This window comes from Neopelma chrysocephalum, unplaced genomic scaffold, assembly GCF_003984885.1.
Source record: "Neopelma chrysocephalum unplaced genomic scaffold, ASM398488v2 Primary Assembly neopelma1_200, whole genome shotgun sequence".
NCBI lineage: Eukaryota > Metazoa > Chordata > Aves > Passeriformes > Pipridae > Neopelma > Neopelma chrysocephalum.
Genome location: NW_020897862.1, coordinates 1,051,079 through 1,072,461, shown reverse-complemented (window position 1 = coordinate 1,072,461; position 21,383 = coordinate 1,051,079). Strand labels below are relative to the sequence as shown.

At 44.8% G+C, this 21,383-nt stretch overlaps 1 protein-coding gene across 1 annotated transcript in view; it reads left to right on the top strand.

The window, feature by feature from the left end:
* Nucleotides 1–21,383, top strand: part of KAZN (kazrin, periplakin interacting protein) — a 200,781-nt gene that overhangs the window by 35,853 nt on the left and 143,545 nt on the right. The window contains exon 2 of the mRNA XM_027702887.1: nucleotides 11,621–11,778. Coding sequence (XP_027558688.1) covers nucleotides 11,621–11,778 — 158 coding nt within the window. The remainder of the gene's footprint in view (nucleotides 1–11,620; nucleotides 11,779–21,383) is intronic.

Sequence of the window (21,383 nt, the reverse complement as noted above, 5' to 3'; positions counted from 1 at the left end):
GCCGGTGCTGCGGCGGTTTGTGGCAGTGAGCGGATTTCTGGTCTGGTACTGCACGTCTTGGAGCTTGGAGGCAGATCCTGTCACCTGGCAAGAGACAGAGGGACAATTTACAAGCATAACCCATCTGTTTTACACTGGTAACGTGCAGGTTTCTCGTTGCCATGGCAAACCTGGAATGAAGAGCAGTGAGCGATGTTCAGGTGAGGGAAGGATGCCTTGGCAGGGTGGCAGGTTTGGGGTCCTTTTTCTTTTTAATGGGTTGCAGAAATCCATAGGGATGAAACTAGGGAGTTTCCTGGAGCCACTGCCATCTGTTGGTCTGAGATTTGTCTGGGAGAGCCAAGGAACCCTACACTGAGTCCTTTATAAGCTTGATGAGGCCTCATTTATCCAATGCCTGCTCTGGGTTTGACACTGGGCAAGCAACGTAGTTCCTCTGACTCCCCATTATTTCTAACATGTGGGTAGGAAGAAAATGCTGGAAGCTGGAGATGAAGATGAGGTTTCTAAAGATTACCTTTCTACTAAGAAAGATCTTTCTAAGTAGAAGGACCCTTAGAAAGACTACTTAGAAACCTTTCTGCTTAGAAAGGTCTTTCCTATGCTCATGCTTCCCAGTGCTCCTCCCTTCCCATGGGTGTCTGGAGCCCAGTGCTTCACTCAGCCATTGCTGACTCAACCCAGGTCAGGTTGGCCTCCTCTGAGCCTGAAATCATTGTGAGACACTGAGAAAAGGCAATTCAGAGAGGAGACACCTCATCCTGATATGTTGGCATTGATAAGCATCAAGTCCACCAAAGACCTTGAAGTTACTCTGGTGAGAGCAGAGGTGGCCTCTCTGCAGCTGGAGTTATTCAGGGGGTTGTTTCTTATTTATACATCACAATATTTTGCATTGGTATTGCAATTGAGCAGATTTGGTGATTAACTCACCCTGACTTTATAAGAAATAAATAAACCTCTTGCACTGTGTGGTCTCAGCTCACCCTCTGCATCTTCTAAGAACACCCTCAATCTGCCACCAAAATTAATTGATGGAGCTGTATCATTTTCCTCTCTTCTGTCTTTGGCCATAATTAACAGGGACACTTTCTGTCAATCAAGTGTCAAAATGAAATGCTTTCCCTTCATCCATCAATTGCTTGTGCTGCAGAGATTGGTTGTTCCCTTGGGCAGCTGCTGGGGAGCAGAGCCATGGGCTGGGTTATTAACAGGCAGAATTAACTTTTAATGTTAATGTTGTTGTTTACACTTGTCCAGGAGCCTTGGGAAGATGAAAGGCTCTCAGAAACTCTCAGTCATTCCCACTGTCACCAAGGGAAAGGCACTTGGAGCTAAAGCTGCTCAGCATCTGAGGAGTGAGACCGGGGGATGTGTTGATCAGCCTCGGGGGTTTGTCAGCACAGTCAGGGCAGGGTGATGTGACAGCAGGTCGATGTGTCTCATTTTGAGGCCTCTCCCACCTGTCAAGGGCTGGACACTCAGGATTGCTGCCTCCCTTGACCTGCACCTTCAGGAGTATTTAGGCTCCATCCTCAAAACCAGCTTAGATGCCAAAATGCCTCAGTTGCATCAGGAGCTGTGGGTGTGTTTGGAAACAAAACGGGGCTCTGAGTCACTTCAGGGGCATTTGAACATTTTAATCAAAACCTTTTCTGTTTACCTAGTGTTGTATGTTATGGAGAAGAGGGAGACATTTTAGGATCTCCTGCTCTGTTGTGTTATGGTCTCACCTGCCTTGCTGGGGCACTGCAGTGATCTCGTGGCTTCAGGCTGAGCTCCTTGCTTGGGTTTGGCTCAGGAACAGGCATGTTGGAAAAATCCCAGTCTTTCCAAGTTCTGCCTGCAAAATGCTGCTTCCCCAGTCCCACGTTGGTGACAGTTACTCCTCTTGTCCTTTATTAAAGTTTAATTTCACTGCTTTGCCAAACACTCCAGCTGCAAAGGCTACAGATGAAAGTGAGGAAAGGAGGTTAATGCAATATATGTTATCCCTGTCTACAGGGATATTTGGGTTTTTTGCTGCTTTCAAATTGCTGAAATAAATGCCACCAGCAACGTTTACAAATGCAGAGTGAGTAATTTAAATAGAAAATCGGTTGGTCATGAAGTCAAGGTTCAAAGCTGAATCACAAATCCTAGGAAAATCAAATCAAAGAAGACATTGTCTTCTGCAGGGAGAGAAATTTAGAAACAAATTATTTTCCCTCTGGTCACCAAGAAAAATGCATTTAAGTCTCACTTTACTACCTGAAAAGAATTGAGGAGGTGCTGCCTCCCCACTGCACATCCCACTGGATGCAACTGCTAAAAGCACCTTAACAGGAGCATCTAGAAAACCTAATAAATAAAAAATAAAGATTCCAACTGAGACAAACATTTGAATACTCTGTAATTAGGATTGAATGCTCTTCTTGTTCTTCTTTTTTTTTTTTTACTGGAAATGTCATGATTTTGACAAGGGATTGTGCTCAGGTAGAATGAAAACAACACAACAGAAAAGAAATGGAAAGTGCCCACAGAGTTCTGTTAAAATGCCATCCTGAAAAACGGAGGAGGATGTGCTTAAACATCATCAGGACTTGCATGTTTTCTAAATGAAACCTTCCAGTTGACTTCCCTTTAAAAACTTGTGGGTTTTTTCCAGTGAAATAAAAGGAATCCAGAAGAGTTTGACACGTTTCCTGTGTGGGCACTTTCCCAGGTGCCACATCCACGTGTTTTATGAATATTTCCAGGGGTGATGATTCCACTGCTTCCCTGGGCAGCCTGTTCCAATGCCTGACCACCCTTTATGGGAAGAAATTTTTTCCTATTATCTAATCTAAACCTCCCCTGGCACAACTTCTAAACCTGCTGCTTGGATTACCTGTTCTTACTTAGAGGGAATGTTAAGTCTGAAGCTGTAGATACAGACAGAGTTGATCACAGGATAATATTCTTTACAAAAAAAAAATATTTTGTTACATTTTATAGATGTAGTTTACAGAAATAGCAAGTTTAAATACTAGTCTGAAAAATCTGCTTTATTTTAGAAGGAGTTTATTCAGTTCCATGCCAACAAAAATAAATGAAGAAGTGTCTTGAATGTGAAGCTTTTGCTCCAAAGATATAATCATGGTAGGGTTATTAAATGCTGAATATAGTCTCATTTTAACTTTATTTTCTAGATGGTTATTTTTATTCCACAGAAATAGGGTTGGGGATATTGGTTCAAGTCAAAATTGGGCAGGAATGACGAAATCACATAAATTACAAATAATCCAAAATATCCAGGGCGTTGTACATCCATAGGTGTTGAGTTGAATAGTTTAAATGAATAAAAAGAGGTCTGGATTTCTCAGTCTTCAGAAGGAATTAATGCTGTTTCTGCTGTGGATCAATGGGTCAGGGATGAGAGGGAAATGCAGGAGTACAACAATTATCCGTGAGGAGCTGAGCACGTGGGGGCTCCTGTGGCAGTGTCAGTGCAGATGGAGCAGCTGGTGTGGTCCTCAGCATCACCTTTATCTGCTGCAGGAACCAAATCCCCCTCCCAGGCTCCCTGAGACAGCTGGGTTTGTGCAAGTGCTTGATAAAACTTGACCCTCTGATCCTCCGTACTCAGCTGAGCTTTATCAACCCGTGTTTGCACTGTTTGAATTTCAGCTCTTTCTAATGCTCTGCCAATACAGGTTTGGGTTGTTTCTTTTTTTAAAGATAGAATTGCTAAGCCCAGCGTTTTGTTAGTGTCACATCTAAGGCTTTGAGCAGCAGAGCTGCTCGAGAAGGCAGCTCCCAAGGAAATTTAAATACTTGCTTCAACAATACTCTACATCCCTTCTTTTATCCACAGACAACAAATAAAGGCACATGCAGAGAAAGATTTGCAGGTTGCCAGGTTTTCATGACTTTATTGCAAGTCCCATAATCATTGGCATTTTTCTTATGTGACAAATCCGTTCAGAATTTTGGCTTTGGTTTGTTTGTTGGTTGGTTGGTTTTGGGTTTTTTTTAAAGTTTCTACTATTTCCTGTTAAAAGAAGTGTCATCTCTTGGGTGAAACAAAGACCTCAAGAGCTGAAGTGAACAAATCTAGTCTGGTTGATTTTTGCATCTTGTTTTTTAAGCCTCTTTCAGGACTTCTGGTGACCCTCTCTCATTATTGCAACCCTGGCAGATTAGCAAGACACTGTTAATTGGTCTCTCAACACCCTCAACAACTCAGTCTCTTCCAGATGTTTGGTGGGAATCAAACCAAGCCCAGTTGTCTTGTAACACCTTAAGTTCATTCCAACCCCAGAAAAGCCTGTGATTTGTGAAATCCCCTTCAGGAAGAGTTTTCTTCCACCTTTGACACCGAGGAGAGGGAACATCCTGTTTGCACCAGGAGCTGTTTGTTAAACCAGAACAGCTCCTAATTTGCAATTGAGCAGCAGGGAAAAGCCAAACAAGTCCCTCACCAGCAGTGGAATCCCACCTGTGTGGTTTATAATGTTTCCATGGGGTACAAAATGTGTGTTTACAGATGGGAAGCCGAAGTGTTCAGGGTTTAGGTGACCCATCCAAGATCCTGGAGGCAATTTTGGGGTGAAGTAGGAACCAGTCCTCCTGTGCACCCCATCCAAGACCCTAAATTCAAGCACAGATGGGCATCACTGCTCTGGAGGCAGCTCACAGCAGCTGAGGATGTCTGGCCCATGATGTCGCTGTGTTGGCACACGGAATTCCTCTTGTTCCCTTCCTTTTTTGTCTAAATAAAGTAGCTATTGTTTGTGGAGTATAAGAGTTGCACAATCAGCTAAAGAGGCAACAAATCAATGATTACCCAACAGAAAGGAGGGAGCAGCAGCTGCAGAGCCGGGTGTCACCGGGCCGTGTCCGCCTTTGGAAAGGGTTCCTTGGCTCTTGGCAAGAGTCAATGGAGTTTGTCTTGCAGGAGTTTGGATTTGCTGGTTTGGAGCCCTGCCTGCCTTGCTTCTCAAAGTTTGACATTGTTCCTGGCCTGGCAGTTTGCAGCTCTCTGGGGAATGAAGCATCTCAAATATTTCTGTAAACAACAATAGCCCAGCCATGAAGGTTTGGAGTCTGGTTTGCTGCGGGATTCATGGGCTCTTTTGGCTCAGAGCACTGCTGGATGTAGCAGGACCCCATTGCAGCTCTTTATTTTCTGCTCCAAATCCATGTCCCCGACATAATCATAACAGAGGAATTTATATTGATTTGGGGTTTTTCTTTTAGGTTAAGTGGGTTTTCAAATTTTTTTTTATTTTATTATTTGTTAATCTAACCAATACAACTGGGGTGAATAGGCAAGTTTTCAGGGATGGGATCACTTCTTGACACTCAATGACATTCTTGTCACTCAATTACATTCTTGTAGCTCTGGTGAGATTTTACCCAAAGAGAACAATATTTTTTTTCCCTAAATGATCCCTGACAGTATTTTAGTGAAAGTAAACACTGAGCTTTTTGATTTTTAAAATTTTGGTCAAATCGTAGTGAACTTCATCTTGCTACTGTGAGGCATTAGCTGTGATTTAGAGCTGAAGAAACTGAGGCAAAGAAGAAAAGTCCTTTCCAAAGGGCTGATTAAAAAAAGCTCAGAAAGACAAAGCAAAATACAACAGCTCCTCTTTCCTTCTCAGTTCAGGCATATGTTGGATACATAAACTGGAGTTTTTGAGCAACAGGTGGTTTCTCCAAGGAGAATATGGACATCTGTCCTTGTAGATGGGTCTGAAACTCCCAGCCTTTTCCTGCTCAAATACGAGCTTTTAAATGGAACAGGAGTGTGGAGAAAAATTAAAGAATTTATTTCTGTGTTGCTGGATTCAAAACATACCCGTGTTTTTAAGGACACTATAAAATTGACTTTGTAATTGAAATGGTTTAAAATCCAACTTCGAAAGAAGCTTCTGCACCATAAAAGAGATGTCAGTGAAAAACTTTGATTATTAAAAGGATCTCCACTTCTTGATGGCATTTTCTTATCCAAAAAGGTCAGATTTGTAAAGAGGAACTAATGGCTGAAAAAATGACCAGCTTTATTGCTGAGCATGTTTTCCTCTGGAACTCTGGTGCCATTTATTGGTCTGGTGGCTTCCTTTTGCATCTGGGAAGCTCTGAAGGCAGCTCTTTGCCAGTTATACACAAAGCATTTAGAGCCCAGAGAGGCCAGCTCGTTAGTAATTACTGTAATGAGTTCTTCACAGTGTTTCTTGAAAGGTGATTGAGCCCCTAATGCAGACACCACATATTTTTTTCTTCACTTAATGGTGTGGTAAATTATTCCTGTGAGGGGGCTCATTGAATGCCTCCTTTGAAACGAGTTTAAAGACCACAAAGGAAAGAAAAGGCTGTAGGTCTCTTCTTAGCAATAACAGGAGGAAATATTCATGGAGTGGTTCACATGGAGACCTTCCCAGTGTTCCTGCAGGGCAGTGGAAAGTTGTGTCGTGTCAACAGCGACTGACACAAGCACATGGATGGGGCAGATGGTTTCAAGGTGGATTTTCCAGCTGCAAAGTTGCAGGACAGGCTGGGAAAAGGAAAATCAGCTCAGTTTGCTCAGAGCTTCTGCCTCGTGATCCAGATGTCTGTGAGCTTTGCAGATCAGCTTCTCAGCTGGTGGGAAGTGAGAGGGGTTAAACCCCATGAGAGAGGGGAACAGGTTGGATATCAGGAAAAATTACTTCACTGGAAGAGTGGTTCAATATTGGAAAGGGTTCCCCAGGGAAGTTGCGGACTCACCATCCCTGGAAGTGTTCAAAAAATGAGTAGAAGTGGTACTTTGTGATGTGGTTCAGTGGACACAGTGATATTTGGTTGAAGTTTGGACTTGATGATCTTGAAGGCCTTTTCCAACCTCAATGATTCTATGATTCTATGAGCCTGGCTTTTACAAAGGGAGATTTCTCTGACTGCTAAGTGAATAAATTAATTTATATGTCTAAATGCAACTAGCAAATGCTACAGTGGGAAAGGCTTCCTAACCAGAATCATCAATCAGACAAAAATAAACTGTTGTGTGCATTGCATGTCCTCTTTTTTTGGACCCAGCAAGAGACCCATCAGACAACCCCAATAATAAAAATAAGATTGTGTTTTATTTATGATTTAGCTCCCACTATGCTGGAGAGGGACTTTAGACAAGGGCCTGGAGTGACAGGACACGGGGAATTGCTTCCCACTGCCAGAGGGGAGTGTTTGATGGGAGGTAGGGAAGGAATTCTCCCCTGTGAGAGTGGGGAGGCCCTGGCACAGGCTGCCCAGAGAAGCTGTGGCTGCCCCATCCCTGGAAGTGTCCAAGGCCAAGTTGGACAGAGCTTGGAGCAACCTGGGCTAGTGGAAGGTGTCCCTGCCCATGGCAGGGGGTGGCACTGGATGATCTTTAAGATCTCTTCCAATCCAAACCATTCCATGATTCCATAACGTGGGAGATGCTCAAAGGCATTTGGGTGTTTCAGGAGCCCCACATGTCACCAAACCCCGTGCCTGTCTCTGGTGGGGCAGTGCAGAGAACACGAGGAGAGCTTGTACAGGGGAGGCCTGAAGTGCTTGGAGTGGTTTATTTTTCCTCACTGCAAAACCAGCCCCAGTAGATGTTATTTGAGAAGCTCCTTGGTGACATGAAGCCATAATGAATTGCACCATTTGCCCACACACATCCTTGTCTCTGCAGACCCTCCCAGAGCCTCGTTAGCCAGCCAGGTTCCCTGGCAGCCTGGAGCTGTGCCCGCAGCTCCTTTGGGATGGGTTTCCAAAGGATCTGTGCCCACAGCGCAGTTTTTTGACTTTGCTCTCCGTGGGAGCAGATGTGGCGAGTGCTGACTGCTCACAGAGAAGTCCCACTTAAATGTCCTCTCTGTTTCTATGCAGGAGAGTCAGGAGATGAGCCCAGGAATCCTTGTGCAGCCTCCCTTGATAAAATTATATCATGTCCGTCCTCTTTCATTTAGTCACTCCTGCTGGCGAGACTTAATTTTAGACTCTGCTGGCTTTTGTCAGTAGATCTCAGGATATATTATCTATGCTTTATTTTATTTTGTGCTCATCTGGGCAGTATCTGGAGTGTATAAAATGGGGTCTCCTGGAACAACTTTATTGCTTCAGCCTCTTCCTCGAATGAGTTTTTGGCACAAGTATAATTTTTCCCTCGTCTCCGACGAAAAGCAATTTCCTTTCTCCCCTGCACGTCCTTCAGGCTCTGGTGATTCTGCCCTGCAAAAAACCAACTTTGTTGACCCATTCTCTCTCCTGGGGGTGGCAAATGGTCCTCACCTGACCACCCCAGCACAGCACATCATCTCGGAGAGCAGCAGGGAGAGCCGCCGCCTCCCAGAGAGATTGTTTGCTCTCTTCTCGTAGGTGACATCACAGCACTAACAGAGGATTGTTACGGTTCCTTCACCTCTTGAAATTGTTCCTTGCAGTGAGGAAATGGTGAAATTGGAATGGGAGAAGCTGGGGTGCTGACGGGACTTTGATAGTTGTAATTTTTATTTAGCTGGTTGTCTTGCTTGCAGAGTCACTGATGTGTTACCAACCTCGAGCCAAGAGGAATGATACAAGGAGGGAAAAGTGTCATCCTCATTTTTTCTGTTGTTTTTTTTTCCTTTTCAAGGGATCAAGAATCTCCACTGAACACACCTGCATTTATATCTGAGGTCCACAATTTTTTTTCTTTAAAAAGGAATCTTATCTATTTGTCTGGGTTAGTGAAAGTGCTGCTCAGCAGAAATGTTTGAGCTGTAACGTTGTGAGGGATGGAGGGTTTGCCTCATTATCCTTCTGCCTTAGATTTTTAGAGGGCAAAAGGCAGGAAATTTCTCTTGATCTAAATGAGAAAAATAAAATTTCTTCTGCTTATGAGAAGGGCCCTTTGGAAGCAGTTTTTCAGACTGACACAGGACTTCCAGATACCAGTGTCAGGAATGGTTTGGTCTTTCAGCTTCCTTTGTTTTCACTTTGTGTGTAGGCTGGAGGTTTGGAAATGCTTCTTTTACTTTCATGAGGAAGGCTCAGAGGATTTTATTTTCCAATACAGTTTCCATTGTGTTCATGGGAAAAGATTTGTTTTGCTAAACAGAGTTTAAACACAGCCCCATGGCAGATCCCTATAAAAATCAGCTCAAGTCAATACTGATCTGCTTTCCCACATTCTTACTGGGAAATATTTCTTCTAATTTCCCTGGCATCTCTCTAAACCTAGAGAATGAAAAATGAGAGAAGCATTTGCCCCCCCTGAGCTTCATGTGCCACATTTTCCTCCAACAGAGCAAAGAGTAAGAGCAACTCCAGAGCGTAAGGGAGGAAATATTGGAGAATGCGGAGCTCTTGTCTCAGATAAGAAGGTTGGAAAAACTTAGGATAATGTAATTTAGTTTGTTTTGAATTACTTTAAAATCAGAAAGCCTGGGAGAAAGGCTCCATGTACCAGTCAGTGTAAATCTGGAAGGGAGCCATCAGCTCGAGGAGGAGAACTCTGCTATACATTTGTATTACTGGAAGCAGATGTGGGCTTAGGGCTCCAGCCAAAATTTCAGAGTATAAAAAGAATGATCTGTCCTCAATTCTTCGTTGGTCAGAAGGGGTGGGATGAATCAATACTTGTGCATTAGTGCTGGGAATGTGGCTTTCAGGGCTGATGTGTCTGATAGAGATGCTGGTTCAGTCCAGGAGTGATAAGAAAATCAAACCCAGCACTGCCTGCGTGCAGCCAGGTACCTGCTGCTCTCCTGCATGGAAAACCTGCAGCTTCCTGGGGCTCAGCAGTGTTGGTTGGTGGGAGGGCATATGATTACAAAATGATTTTTTAATGGTTACTTGGAGAAGCTCAGCTGCACGTGGTTTCCATCCCCCTTACACTGCTCCCCCAAAAATCCATGTCCACTGCAGAGCATCACCCTGGGACACCCTCAGCCTCATGTGCAGTGACCCATGAGCAGGAGATGCTTGGCTCACAAGCAGGAGGGTGATGTACAGGACTGTGTACAACACTGTGATGTACAGGAGTCCCACCCATCAGTCAAATTATTGTGCCATCAAGATTGGCCCTGGCACAGGTTGCCCAGAGAAGCTGTGGCTGCTCCATCCCTGGAATTGTCCAAGGCCGGGTTGGACAGGGCTTGGAGCAACCTGCTCTAGTGGAAGATGTCCCTGCCCATGGCAGGGGGTGGAATGGGGTGAGCTTTAAGGTCTCTTGCAGCCCAAACCATTCCATGATTCATTGTATGATTTATGGTGTGGTTGAAAATGGACCCATCCATCAGGGTGAGCCTCCAACACCTCTTCTATTAGTGAGGAGGTGCATGAACACCCTGCACGAGGGGAATCCCCCCAGACCCCCCCCCAGAACTTTACCAAGACATTGTAAGGCACAGATTTTATTTTATTGTTTTAAATAAAAGATAAACCCTCTCAGTAAGGAGGATTCTGCTCTTTTCCTCCTGAATTTTGGAGTCATCCCTGTGATTTGTTATGGCTCTTTTGTCTGGGGAAGATTTGTTCCTCAACAAGCAGTTTCTGGCTAATCTTTACTACTTCAAATTTTGTTCTAAGATCTTCTTTAGACAGAACTAGGTCGAGTATATTGCAATTGCCTTGTGTTCTTAAAATCACTTTGTCACAGACTCCTAAATAACACATTGCCTTATTCATAAACAGCCTGAGCAAGCCAGGATTTGCAGGATGTTCAGTGTGTGACAGTGATGTGTTACTCTGAGCCACGAGATTATCAAAGGATTCCACTGCCTGAGCCACCAGCAGAGAGAAAATATGATCAAGAATTATTTGAGCCTCATTTATTTAATGAGCCGACAGTAAAAATGAAACCTCCAAACTTGTGAGGGTTGAAAAGCAAATTGCAGGGAAGGTTTTTTCGAATCTGTAGAAATCCAAAGCTCTTCACTGGGCAGAAATAAATTTGGCCATGGGTTCATATATAAATTGCAGCTTCATAAAGCATGTGATGTTGCAGGGGGATTTCTATGAGCCGTGGATGTGGTGATTTCTGATGTGCATGACTGGGAGCAGAATCTCACATATAGTACCTGGGGTTTGACCACATGAAGGGGAATTTCAAAGATTAACAGTAATTCAAATACTGATAATCATGAAGGAAGAAAATGAGCAATATTTTAGTTGTTGGTCTTGCTCACTCCTACCCTAGCTAATAAAAAGCCAATTTTTCCAGCTTCTACCTTTCATGTAGTCTGAAGTTCTGGGTCCCTGCACATCAGAAGGAGCATCTCTATGGGCTGAAAGCAGAGAGATTGACTCTTAAAAATCATTTTCTTATTTTTACTCTAACCATGACCTGTTACTTGAGCTCAGAAACATCACCATAGAATCCTAGAATGGTTTGGGTTGGAAGGGACCTTAAAGACCATCTCATTCCAACACCCCCCTGCCATGAGCAGGGACACTTTCCACCAGACCAGGGTGCTCAGGGCCTCACCCACTGGTCTTTACGATGCCTTCGCTGGTCCTGTCAGGAGAGAGGCCAAGGGAGGCAATGGGGACCAAATTCCCTGCACTTTCCAAAAGCAGATGGCTCTCATGTCAAACTGAGAAAACTATGTCAGCTCCCTCCAGCATGGTTTCACTCCTGTTTTGCTCTCCCTCTCTGTCTCCACAGCCGTTGAGTCGCTGCATTCCTTGAACGACCAGATCTCCCATTTTATTGTCAACAAGTCAAAAACGCTGGATGAGGAGGAAGAAGCCTTTTTGCCCAGCGAGAAGGAATCTCTGAAAAGTGCCATGATGCTGATGAGGCACCTCCTGATGGATGCACAGGTAAGGAATCAATAAGCTCCCACCTGTTAGGATACGAGGAGGGCCCATTGCAGGGATGCAGAGGAACACGTCGTCTTTGTGCGTGGTTTTAACAGTGGAGAACATCAGTCCCTGACACTTCTTTAGAACTGATTTTGGCTTCTGAAATCTGCAGCTGTGGGAAGGACATCTCATTGCACGGAGTGTGCAGCTTGTGCTGGGGCTGAGTCTGAGATTTAGGGCTGAAAATCGCTCTTAATTTCAGGAGAAAGTACAGCAATGTGCCCATTGATGGGAATACAGCAATAACCCCATTGAGGGAATCCAGCGTCAGCACTAGCTGACTAGAAAATCATTTTTCCACTAAGCATCTGTGCTGAATGCCAGTTTTAGAAGTGCCAGACTCATAACTGAGCTGTTGGTTTAGCCAAGCTCTAAAGTGCCAGTTAGAAGTCATGAAACGATGTGCAGATGTTTCTTTGTGCCTTTGCTGCTTCGACATAAAATCTCTCTTGCTGCGTTGCAGTGTTTCCTTCAGCCTGCAAAAAACACCCTTTGAAACATTTGTTATATTCATCTTTTTATATTCTCTTTTGGTCTTTATTTGCAAAGCCTGGATGGAAAATGGCAGCTTGTATGAGAGGGTTGTTTTAGAAATGGGGTGATCTCCTCTCCCTTCTCTGGCAAGGCCTAAAATCAGGCAAAGGAGGCCCGAGGTTGTCCTGAGCTCTCCTGAGCTCTCCAGGACTGGGGATTGCCTGTTTTATTCCCATATTCTCCCATTGGAGCCTGGTGGTTATCTTCTCTCAAAACCTTTGGTCCTAATTACTTTGGCTGACAGGGATCTTGGTGCATGTGGGAAGTGCCTGGGAATCCCTGCTGTGAGTGAGACGTGTTTCTATGTTGGGCATTTTTGAACAGGGAGTCAACCCAGGCTTTGGGGGCTGTGGGAGTGCACAGGGAGCAAAGCATGACAGCTGTGCTCAGGATTTCACATCTGTGATGGTGGTGTTGGTCTCATTTTGGTGCATCTTTAGCCAGTTATGCTCCATTTACCCCAAACTAATGGAGAACATGAAGGGTTATGTTGTGCATTTGGATTTGCTCCCACAGTCAGTGCTGCAGGTGGGAATAGAATCATAGAATCATATAATCATGGAATGGTTTGGATTGGAAGGAACCTTAAAGCTCATCTCCTTCCACCCACTGCCACGGGCAGGGACATCTTCCACTAGATCACGTTGTTCCAAGACCCCTCCAATCTGGCCTTGGACACTTCCAGGAATTTGGAATAGCCAAGCATGAGAGAAGGCAGATTAAAATAAATATGGGGCAAAAAGGTACCTGTTGATAATCCCCTCGTGCAGGAGTTCTTTTTTTAGCACCTGAGAATTGCTTTCCTACTTATCAGCTGTCCTGAATGCATATTAATCGGTGCCTGTGATAGCATCTCCTAATCAGTCTCTCTAATAACAATGGGGAAATGTCAAGTGCTCCTGCATCCTCGTGATGCTCCTGGAACCCTTCCCAGAAAGGACAGGATGGTTTTTTTGCCTGGGATTTTCAGGTTGAAAGAATGACAAGGTGGGAAGTGGTAGTGGTGAGTAAAAGGATGGAACTAAACATGTGATAACATCCAGTAAAAAAAAAAAACCCAAACCTAATAAAATAAATCCTCTGAGGAATGAAAGAAACGTGAGTCTGGCAGGAATATCAACAGGAATATCCCCTGCAATGTGTGCATATAAATCCATGCTAACCCTGACTGCAGAGTGCCCTATGGCTGTAATCACACAGGAGGAAAAAATATCACCAATGCAATTATTTCCCTTCCCTTCCCTGCTCTCTTTGCTTCCCAGCTAGTGGTTTTATGGAAGATGGAGCCCTGCAGCTCTGAATGGTATTGATTGTGTGAGGCTCTGTACAAAGACAAGCTGAAATCCAGCGTGGCCCTTTCACTCCCCTCTCTTGGCGTGGACCTGATTTTAACTGGTAGATAATTTGAGGGAAAGAACATCCAACGTGAAACTTTGGGTAGAAATCAGTTGGACTGCTAACCCAGCAGGAGTGACTGGTCAGAGGGGACAGTTAATGGGCATTTCTCACTTCTCTGCCATTATTAATCCACTTTGCAGAGGCAGGGGTGGTGTGGGGATGATGCCTCATGCCTGCTGCCCTTCTGGCATGGAGAGAAATAGGAGACATTTTCAGAACTCTGCCTGGACACACACCAGGAGATGTGTCTGAAGCAAAGGAGCAAAGGATCCTCCACGGGTCTAACTTTGATCTTGAGTCATTTCTTTGGCTTAAGATGAATCATGAAACCAATCAACAGTTTTCCACTCTGGAAAATGCTGTGAGGGTTTTCAGCTGAGGCATCGCTGGGACCACGAGCATCTGCCTGTGAAAGGGCAGGTCCCTGAACTCAGCAAGGTGTCACTGGGAAGACAAAATGACAAGGATGCTCACCAGCTTGGAGAAGAGAAACCACAGCACAGAGGCACTGGGGAGCTTGTCTGGGATTTCACAGCTGTATTTTCTGATAGCCAGAATGTGGACTCTGCGCTCCTGAACATCGGCCCAGTCCATTAATTAGATTGTATTTATTTCTCCCTTGGCTTCTTGGGAGAACCTCTTTTCCCCATCTTTTTTGTCAATTTACTCTACTTCTCACTGATTTTCATGCCCTAGTTTTGTGGTAGTGATGTACAAGCAACCGTGGTAGCAATAACTGTGGCTTTACAGGGGAAATTTGCTGTGCTGGAGGTCACTGGTTGGGAAACACAGTGTAGAGAAACAGCTGTGGAATGGGGGGAAAATCACCTCATCTCCCATATACCGTTGTTTTCTATGGAGAATGGGGCATTTCCTTGTGTATTTTACACTCCTCCTGCCTGGAGAAATGTCCTCGATGGCAGATGAGGTGGGGGAGTGGTGCTGGGGGCTGTGCTGTGGGCTGGCCCAGAGGCTGCTGCCCTGTCAGCCCCGTCAGCGGCGTTGAAGGGCACACAGGGATAGGTAATAAGCTGTGTGGAGCCCCTCAGCAATAGGCTGTCAGCTCAAATTCTGCCCAGGGAAGACAGTGATTTAATGAAAGTCATTACAACCTGCAGGATCTCTTGACCCCAGTGGTTTCCATCCGTTCCACACTCTGGATAGGATTTCCTCACCACGAAAACACCCGGGCTCAGAGATTGCTGTGGCTGCTGGGCTGGCAGAGCTCTGGAGAAGGAGCATTTCCCTCCCTCCAGTTGAGGGTTGGGGCTTTGCATCCAGATTGCTCATTTCTGGTGTTTGCTTCAGGTTTGCAGCAGGTTCCTGACGTCAGGCACCACCTTCCCCTGAGCAGCACTGAGCGAGTCCTCATCTCCAGAGCCCACCTGAAGGGGGGGAGGGATACGAGGGGGAACTTAAGAATAAGATCAAGTTTTGGGGGCACTTGGCTTAAATGTACTTGGATTTCATTTGCTGTCTAGGCACAAGAGCATGAGGGCACAAGGAAATTCAGTTTTTTCTCTGCTGGGGGGTTCATTTCTTCCATAGGTAAAGACAGAAATCAACCTGCTGGTACTTCTAAACTGTCAACAAAATGGTGTCCTGTGAACAAAAAGTGTGCTGAGATAATGCAGGTGCATAAAGGCAGGTGGAAAAGAAAAGGTGCATTTATCCTCCGTGACATTTTCCATCCTCCACATGGTGCAGGAGAGAATAAACAATTGCCCTCCTGCCAGACAGCCCTGTTGCAGGGACACAGTGGCCTGTGATACATTGTCACTGCTGTCAATCATTCCTGACAGTCCTATTATGCTCGGAAAGGATGTTTGCTCTGTGCCTGTTGTTTTATAATCCTCAGAGGTGGAATTTTATAGCCTGGCAGTGCTTTTTTTCCTCAGACATTTCCCTAAGCAGGATTTATTGCTTCCGAGACGCACGTGACGTGAATCCTTCACACCCTCAAACTTTAAATTGCCCCCCCAGCTTTGCCTAAATTACTTTTTGTTTTGTTTTGTTTCTGTTCCTAATTGCTGCAGTGAGAGGCTGGACTGGCGTGGAGCAGAAGATACAAGGGCTGAGTCATGTGCATCAGCTCTAATCCAGCTGTTTGCCCAAGGAATTTGTCTAATGAACAGAAAAGGTGCATCCAGGCACCAGCACCAGCCTCAGACAGAGAATATTCTCTGTTATATGAAGGAACACATGTAATTTTGCTGGATGCTTGCCCTGAAAAGCCAAGCTTTCAGGAAGTTTAGTCCATTTAGTTCCTTCCATTAGGTGTTTAATTGACTTCAAGTGGATTTGAAGTTCTTTGGCAGAAATACCATCTCCTCAGTTCCCCTCCCAGCAGTGCTATGATTAATCACCAGGTGATGTTACAGGGGGAATGAAGAGACATCGAGACCCTCTTTGGGTTTGGATTGGACTTTCTGAATGCAGTCATATCACAAATGATGACTTAAGAACAAGATCAGGTTTTGGGGGCACCTGGCTTAAATTTACTTGGATTTCATTTGCTGTCTAGGCACGGGAGCATGAGGACACAGAGAAATTCAGTTTTTTCTCTGCTGAGGGGTTCATTTCTTCCATAGGTAAAGACAGAAGATCAACCTGCTGGTACTTCTAACCTAAACTGTCAACAAAACAGATGGTCATTGCCCAAAAATCATGGGGGAAAGAACCCTTTCATTAACATTTAGAGGTATTTTTTCTTTAAATTCTGGTATCTCAGCTTTTGTGTGTGTGTGTGTGTTCTTGTTTATTTTTTTTACTTTACTCTGAATCAAATGGCTCCAGCACTCATTGACTAGTGGGACAAACTTTTAGCAGGTGCCTACTAAGACAGGTCTGTAGATGTTGCTGGAAGTTGCTACCAGTTTGGGTAGAGGATTTTGTCCTGGTTTACTTAGGAAAATACTTGAGTATTTGTGCTGTCACCACCATCCTGTAAATAAATCATTTAAGCTGAGAATCTTTCAATTTTTGGAAATAAGGAAAACCTACGTGGCATGACTTACATTTAGCCATTCAACATCCCACCAGCTTTTGAGCTTTGTTTTTTTTTTATACTAACCTCCATTTCCTAACCAGAAAAACCCATTTTCTTAAACCCTTTCACATTATAATCTTTTCTGCAGTATTCCCTGTTGTCTTTCTGGGCAGGCTGTTGCTGAGGTGGCCGTGCTAATCACTGCAGAACGAGTAGCAGGGCAGTGCTATTTCCCCAGCTGACCTTTAAAAATAGTTCTTATTCTCTGCAGAGGTCTGCTGTATAAAACCAACCATGTTGCTGCAATACTTTGTTTGCTACTTAAACACTTCCCACCATCTGTTCCTCAGACTTTTAGCAGACAGCTTCAGGAGCAAAGCCCCCCAACCTTTATTTTCACACGAGTGGGTCATATTAATATCAACAGGAAGAGCAGGGAAGGGAAGCTTTGCTCTGTGTTTCAATAAACCGAAATTATTTGAGTACTGAAAGCATCCTGGCCACCCTGATGTGTTTCAGGGGACGCAGAAATGGATGTGGTGTGAATTTTCTGTTATGGAATGTTATCAAAATGCAGCAGTAAACTGGTGCTCACGTATCTCAGCGTTCATTTATCTCAGTGTTCATTTATCTCAGCGTTCATTTATCTCAGTGTTCATTTATCTCAGTGTTCACATTCCATAAGCTGGTTTGGTCTTAGAAAACAGTTGCAGTTCAAATCAGGATGTATTTACAGGAAAGCCCAAAAACCAAACTTGCTGCTCTGCCTGTTGTGGTTTTTTACCTCAGTCTTGGCATTATTTCCATGAGAAGGAACCTTCTTAGCTACTTCCAAGCCAGCAGCACATCCTCTAACATCCCTCTGGGTCTAATCTGACAGCACAGAAGACTCTGGCCTGTGTTGAAGGGGGAGAAGATAACAGGCAGAACCTCTCTGGCTTTGTCAAGAACCACATCTAATGGCTCATTAGCATGTGTTAGAGGATCCTGTCCCTAAATGTGTACCTGACAAACCACTGCCACTCCTCGTGGTCTGGGAGAAGAGGAAAAACTGATTTGTGGGCTGCCTCTGTTAGTTCAGTTTATTTGGAGAGTGATGTGCTGTGTGATGAGGGGAGATCAGAGACACCCCTAAGATGGATGAGCTGGAACGTGCAGGCTTTACCAGCCCAACTCTGTGCACCATCAGTCACCCACAAATGGTGGGGTTTGGTAGGAGCTGTGACCCTCCTGGATGGGATAACTTGGGCTATTTATCACCTGTTGGCTAAATATATTGGAGGGAGGTTGGGACTGGATGATTTCCAAAGCCAACCATTCCATGAGCCTGTGATTGATTCATACAAGGAGGGTTTCAGCTGGTTTTGTCCTTCATTTTTAGTGTTAAGGGAGAGACTCTCTGAAACGTGTGATGTCACTTAGTGAGTATTGAGTTCAGTGACAGAGAAAATTTCCTTACTGTGTTCAAATGGAGGAAAAAAAGCTTTGTGCAACTTCTGATGCATGAGCAAAGACGCCAAAATCCCTGTATAGTTCAAAGCAATCTGTCTTGGGTGTCTACTGCCAGTGAAGGAAAAGCTAATACAGATTTGAAGGTAATTTTCCCCTGAGTGTTTGAATTTAATTTATTGCCAGATCTTTAAAACTGGAAAATTTGCCTTGCAACAAACCCGTGCCGACTGAACATTTTAGGCCAGGTGGCCATGGTTGATCCAGGGTGTGCTTTAGCCTGTTATTGAAACTCCAGCCCTTGACCCCTCCATCCTTCACCCCACATCCCACACTGCAGCTGCCCCATGGCACCAACAGGGCTCCTGCCATCCAGCTGGGGCAGGAGGAGCAGGTTTTCCCAGTGCTTCCCTCTGTCTGACACCCGTGTGTGCTCAGCCTGGTGCTGGGGTGCCGAGTACCAGCTGTTGTCACTGCACATTTTTCAGTGTCAGGGTTTGGCAGGGTTGTCATCTGAGGGTCACCGTGGCCATTTAGCTCCAGCTGTCCCCTGGCCAGCCTCTGCTCCCACCCTCCCCTGGGACTGGAAAGAAAAAGACATCTTGAATGTGTTAAATACTTGTCAGTACAAAACATGACTGTCTGCGTCACCAAGGGAATCTCAATTCCACTGGTTCCTCAGGAGCAGCTCCGTGTTGCTGCTGAGGCTCCTGTGATCCCTCCAACCCCAGGATGTGGCTCAATTTGCTCTTTGCCCATTGGGTGTGTGGCAATTCTCAATGTGCCTCTCTCAGAGTCGTGCAATTCCCAAGGCAGGGAATTGGATCATCACTATCACAGGGCTGAGCGTTGGGGTTGGGAAATGGCTTAACTGATCTGATCCTGGAAATGAAGTAGGACTTAGGAGGGGGTGGGAAACTGCCTTCATAAATTCATCCTGTGGCCAGGGTGGCTGGTGACTGGTGGTGGCCATGCCTGATTCAAAACCTGTGAGTTATCTGAGCCAGGACTCAAAATAAGGAAGTTTGCAAAATGATTGTAAAAATGGGAGTTTCAGCCTTGGAGAGAGATCAGCTCTTTTTTTCCCCTGTAGCAATGCAGGATGAATTTAAGAAGTTTTTGTCCCAGAAGAAATCTGTGCTTTTCCCACCCCTCAGGGGGACAAACCTGAGCTGGAACCGTGCAAAGGATGGACTCTGCTTCCCCCCATCACTGCAAAAAATATTTATATGGCTTAATAATGGTCCTGAAAACCAAAATTACATTTGCTGGAAGACTGGCACTGATAGTCATTCACTGGGTACAAGGTGGTTCAGCACAGTGGCATTGGGTCAGTTCTGAGCCCATTCTCCCTGTTTCTTATTTTACTCTCTTTGGAACTGGAAAAAGCTCCAGTTATTTTGAGTTAGGTGATATAGTTCTTGAAAGCTGAGAAATGCTTTCAATATTTGCAACCCTGCAAGAGTAGAAAACTAAAAAAAATAAAAACCAAATCACTTGTACAAGGAGAAGAGCATAACCTCGTGTTTAAAGGGTGCAGGAGCGAGGTTCTCAACAGGTTTGCTGTTTGTTTAATTGCTTATAAATTAGTATTGACTTTTATGTTTTCATTGTGGTGCGGAGGTCAGCAAGAGAGGAGAGAGGATGGCCAGTGGAGAGGTCAAATTGGGGGTTGTAAGGCAGCAACTCAGAGGGAAATATGTATGTGTGTGTATACAAAAGGGAGAAAACCTGATAGACACCTCTCTTTAAGTCAGAGGGGAACCAAGGCTGATTAAAAGAGAAAATTCACCAAGAAGCCAAGATCTCTGCAGGAGGGATCCCTGCAGATAGTGGATATTGCAAATTGAGCTCGTACCCAGGTAATTCCAAAATTCCAATTTCTCTGATTCCTTCACAAAACGCCCTCACTCTTCTGAGCAGGTGGCCCAGGACAGAACGTTTCATTTGCAGAGGCCTGTTGAACACCAAAAAAAAGATGACAATTTTGTCTCACTTAAAACACGATGTATATTCATGAGTGGGGTGTGTGTGTAAGAGCACTGCAAGCTTTAATTAGAGTTCAAGAGAGAAAAACAATAAGTATCTTCATAAATGTAGAAGAAGCAATTAGGGGAGACCAGAGTGTCTCTGCTACCGCAGCAGTTCATCAGCAATGCAGATTTTTCAGTTAATAAGAGAAGAAAACCCCAATTGTGCGGCCAACAAATGAGACAGAAAATCCCAGTCAGCCTCACTCAGGAGGCACGAGATGTGAAGACTCAGGAAAACGTGTTTTACTCCCTCAGTGTGTTTTCTCCTGCCTGGAGAGTCTCCTGCTCCATTTCCAGTTAACAAACAAGCTCAAACACCCCACTGGGCCCCGAAGGGACCTGCTGCTGTACCGAGCCACTGGGAAGCCCAAGAGCTCCATCACAAAGCAAACCCTTCTCCTCAGTAAGATGCAAACTTTCCCCCCAACCTGTGAGCTCAGGGGTCACCAAAACTGAGCCCAGCAGGAGGTGGGAGCCAGCCAAGCTTTACATTTTGTATTTTTGTCTCAGAAAGACCCATAAATATTTAATGGCTCCGTGAGACAGAGCGAGCGTTTGCGTTCTTTCCCCGGATATCAACAGTTGCTTTAAGCACTTGCTTGATAAAAATTAAGCTGTTTCTCCGGATTCCTGCCTCGGGTGCTGGGCAGGGAGCTAATTTTGTAAGCAAAAGCTGCCGTTGTTTAGGAAAGCAAACTCAAATGGAAGAGCTGGTTTTTGAAAGAGAATGCTGGGCTGCTGTTCCTGCAGAAATATTCCAAACAGCCACGTGAGTTAACCCTGGCAACAGATCTTGTCCAGATGTGGTAATCCTTTATGCTTTAACTCCTTCCAGGCCGTGGGCTAAGACCCTTCCTAGGAAAACATCCGTGTTAAATACATTCCATTCAATTCCATTTTCACAGGGCTTTGGCAAACCGTAGATTTCCTCTGGAATCAAATTTTTCCCAGTAGGGAGATGGAGTCACTGTGGTTGCAAGGCCCAGTCATCACTTCAGATCTGCTCTTCCTGGTGGGAAAAAGTGTCTTTAAGCTGTTGTGTAAATGTGAGGGTGTAATTGAATTCCCATCCTCCCCGTTTATCTGTGAGCTGGGAATAATATTTGCCTCCTTCACAGTGATTGTGTGAGGCTCTTCATTCATTAACGTGTAAAAGCTTG